Below are 3289 nucleotides of genomic sequence, written 5' to 3'. Positions count from 1 at the left end.
ACTACCATCAATTTGAGTATTCTTTCATCGATATTATCAATAGAGAAACAGTAGAGATCCCATTATGTCCATCTTCAGCCACAATGCGAGGTGACTGGCGTATATTTAAAAAGACCACCGTATAGAAAGGTCAGGGTATTGAAAAAACGGTTATGGGAGCCGTTTGAAACGTCTTGGGAGTAACGCCGCGTATGTGGTATCAAAGACTCATTTCAGATAGTACCATTTTCCTTTATTTGCGATTTGATAACTTTTGGTTTTGGTAAAATTTAGATGAGAAAGAGCAAGAAATCTCAAAACCAATTGTTAAACAGGGTAATTCGTAATAGAATTTGTACAACTAGTTTTGAAAGTGATACTTTTTTTCATGAATTTGCAGTTTGATTAACGAGGGCGCTTAACTGAAACGCGAAAGATCAGCCCCAAATGTAGAGCCATTTTCTGCATTTTCGTTGGAAGATATGCTAATAATGAAAACCTCAGAAATAGTTGCTTAATACAAAACAAATAGAGAAGTGAGCGATTTCTATATTTACTTGGAATCCAGAATTGTGCGCACTGAAGATATCACCACGCACGATTATGGGAATTTATGGTTTCTGGAGAGAACCAAAACAAGCTTCGTTTTTTTACGATAAAACAAAAGGCTCCAGAGGTTTCCTTGGTAAGGTATCCCAAGAATCCTACAATTTACCTTTCTTTAATTTTTCCTCAGCAGCAGAAGGGTGGATTTTACAGATTTACCTAGATCCGAGGTCTATGGGAATCAGGAATGCCCTCTCCGCCCTCTACCCCAATATGACGTATCTCTATACGGGACGACGCAAATCTAAGAGGTGTTTAAACATGGCAACAGCAAATGCACATAGTTATGGTTGTTTCTGAGATACAGGGTGAAAACGAAAAGTTTTACTTTTTGAGATGTCGACATATTATCTTACTAGCCATGTAAGAGAGAAAAAAAGGTAAAAACTGCCTATTTTGAATATTTGTAACTTTGTAAGTAGAATCCAGTTTGGTAGTCAAAGTGAATTTTTTGACCACCGTTTCTGAGATTTGACCCTATACTGGTATTTTTTCCCTGATTACATTGACGTATCAAATCCTATTCTTTTTTGTATCATATTTTTTCAAAATTTTGAAATGACATGTTTCTACTGTCAAGTCATTTTTATTAATTGGTATCAGATACCTTAATTACCATGGATACAATAAACAAAACAAAATCTCCACGCCTACTATTTAAACAGTTTTGCATGGGTAAAATAAAAAAATATAGGTGGTTATACATCAATGTAATCAGGAAAAAATGCAAAAATTGACGTTAAAATATACAGGGTGTTACATTTAAAAAATACCAACATAAAGTCCAATCTCAGAAACTGTGGCCCAAAAATGTTTCTGGTTTCTATGTAAAATATCTAAAATAGTAATTTTTACCTTCATTCTATCTTACATGGTCAAACTGTTTGTTTTCATCCTGGATCTGAGAAACAAACGTAGATAGATTGATGCTGTTTGTGGTAATTAAGTCTCACAAAAAAGTGGCACAGGGTCGCGATAACCCCAAGTCTCCGTCTTTAAAAACAATCGAGATACACTGCAGTCGCAACCAAAAATAGGGCACACTGTACAATTACAATACAAAAATAGCTTCTATTATTTGTGATTTTTCTATATTTTTAAAAATAAATGCGATGAAAAATTATTTAGAGCATTTTTTTAAATTGCGCTGTTGTCACGTTGTGTAGTGGCAGCAAAGTGCGAATTGAAAATCTTATTTAGTGTCAAACGTACCAGCTTACAGCATTGACTGAAATTACAAAACGGTTATACCAGGGTGTAAGAAAGTCGGCACCTCGCAACGACAAATGTGTTAATCGAAACGGCAACCATGTAGGAAAAAGTGGTTTCAAAAAATGTTTCATTTTTTTGTGGTCATGGTATTTTTCCTTGTGAAATAGGGAATTTCAAAGTTATATGTATATTATAGAGAATGTGCCATAAATCCCGATAGACACGGGGGCTCCATGCAAAATTAGTCATCGGCGATATAGAAGAAAGCAAATGTGAAGCAATCTTTTCGGGAAATATGATATCGTTGTTCTAGAATGTTCGAGAACACTCGGGAGCACTCGAGAATATTCAAGTTTGCTATATACACAAATCGAATTGCGATTCAGAACAGTTCCAATTTCAACGCCGAAGTAATAAATAGTTCGCGCTGTTATAAAGAGTAATAAATAATCTTTTAACTGTTACAAATCAATTCATTTCAAGACTGTCATAAATTTATTGTGAATTAATTGTATATAAACCAAACACGTAATTAAATTTTCGTTACAATATGTTTTTACTTCGGAGCGGTGTCAATATGATACCCAACTTGGGCTAGTAGTGTAACTGATGATAAAGTTGGGAACCACCCTTCGAGGGGGAAACAAGTGATTTTTGGTATACACCAAAAATTCAAATTCAAATTAATTCACGTTAATTCAAATTACTTCAAGTTAATTCAAATTAATTCACGTTAATTAAAATTAATTCCAAGGGGTGTACACCAAAAATTCAAATTTGTTTCCCCCTAGCCATCCTCCCACTCAAAACTTTGCATAAAAAATCTTGGTGGCTCCACTTCTTAAATCCATCCCGGAGTCCTAAGGACCTATCCTGCCAAAAGAAATCTTTGGTTCACGGATCGCCGTACTGGTACAACGGCCACTATTCAGTTGGTCTGGCATCGATCGATACTTCTCGTTCACACCTCCCGAGTTTCCCTTTGTGGGTAGCTCTTCAGACGCCTCGTTTTCGATATATTCGTGGCCCATCGGAATATTCAGCTTGTCCAGACCTTCCATCTTCCTGTTTAGTGTATCTCTTCTAACCATGGGTGCAATTATTGACCATGAGCGCTATTAGGCGCTATTGCAGGTAGAATAGTTGACACACGGTATTACCAACCCTAACTCCCACTCTTTCCCAAAATGTGACAGCTGCAGATACAAATTTCTTTATTTTTACATCTTGATGCACATTATGTTAACCCCAAATGTTGAGTTCAGATTCGTCTAGTCCATAGGTCTCATTTTCTTTTTGCGAGTACATTCTTCCGTGTTCCGACAACTCTCTTTCGAGAATTTTGCATTTGAAGTTTTAACCCAACCGGACGGACACTCGGCGGATCTAGTCCCCTGTGATTTCTTCTTGTTTCTCATTTTGCCACTGTGAAGGAAGGTAAAACAAGAATCGCTAGGAGGTCTAAGAACATCCAAGTAAGCGAATTTAAAAA

General features: G+C 36.3%; 1 protein-coding gene across 1 annotated transcript in view; it reads right to left on the bottom strand.

The window, feature by feature from the left end:
- Positions 1–2858, bottom strand: part of LOC116174674 (neuroligin-1-like) — a 168828-nt gene extending 165970 nt beyond the window's left edge. Inside the window, exon 1 of the mRNA XM_031492620.1 lies at positions 2708–2858. Coding sequence (XP_031348480.1) covers positions 2708–2858 — 151 coding nt within the window. The remainder of the gene's footprint in view (positions 1–2707) is intronic.
- Between the last annotated feature and the right edge of the window lie 431 nt (positions 2859–3289).

Source organism: Photinus pyralis, unplaced genomic scaffold (assembly GCF_008802855.1).
Source record: "Photinus pyralis isolate 1611_PpyrPB1 unplaced genomic scaffold, Ppyr1.3 Ppyr1.4_LG6, whole genome shotgun sequence".
Lineage (NCBI taxonomy): Eukaryota > Metazoa > Arthropoda > Insecta > Coleoptera > Lampyridae > Photinus > Photinus pyralis.
This window is presented reverse-complemented; position numbering and strand designations above follow the sequence as displayed.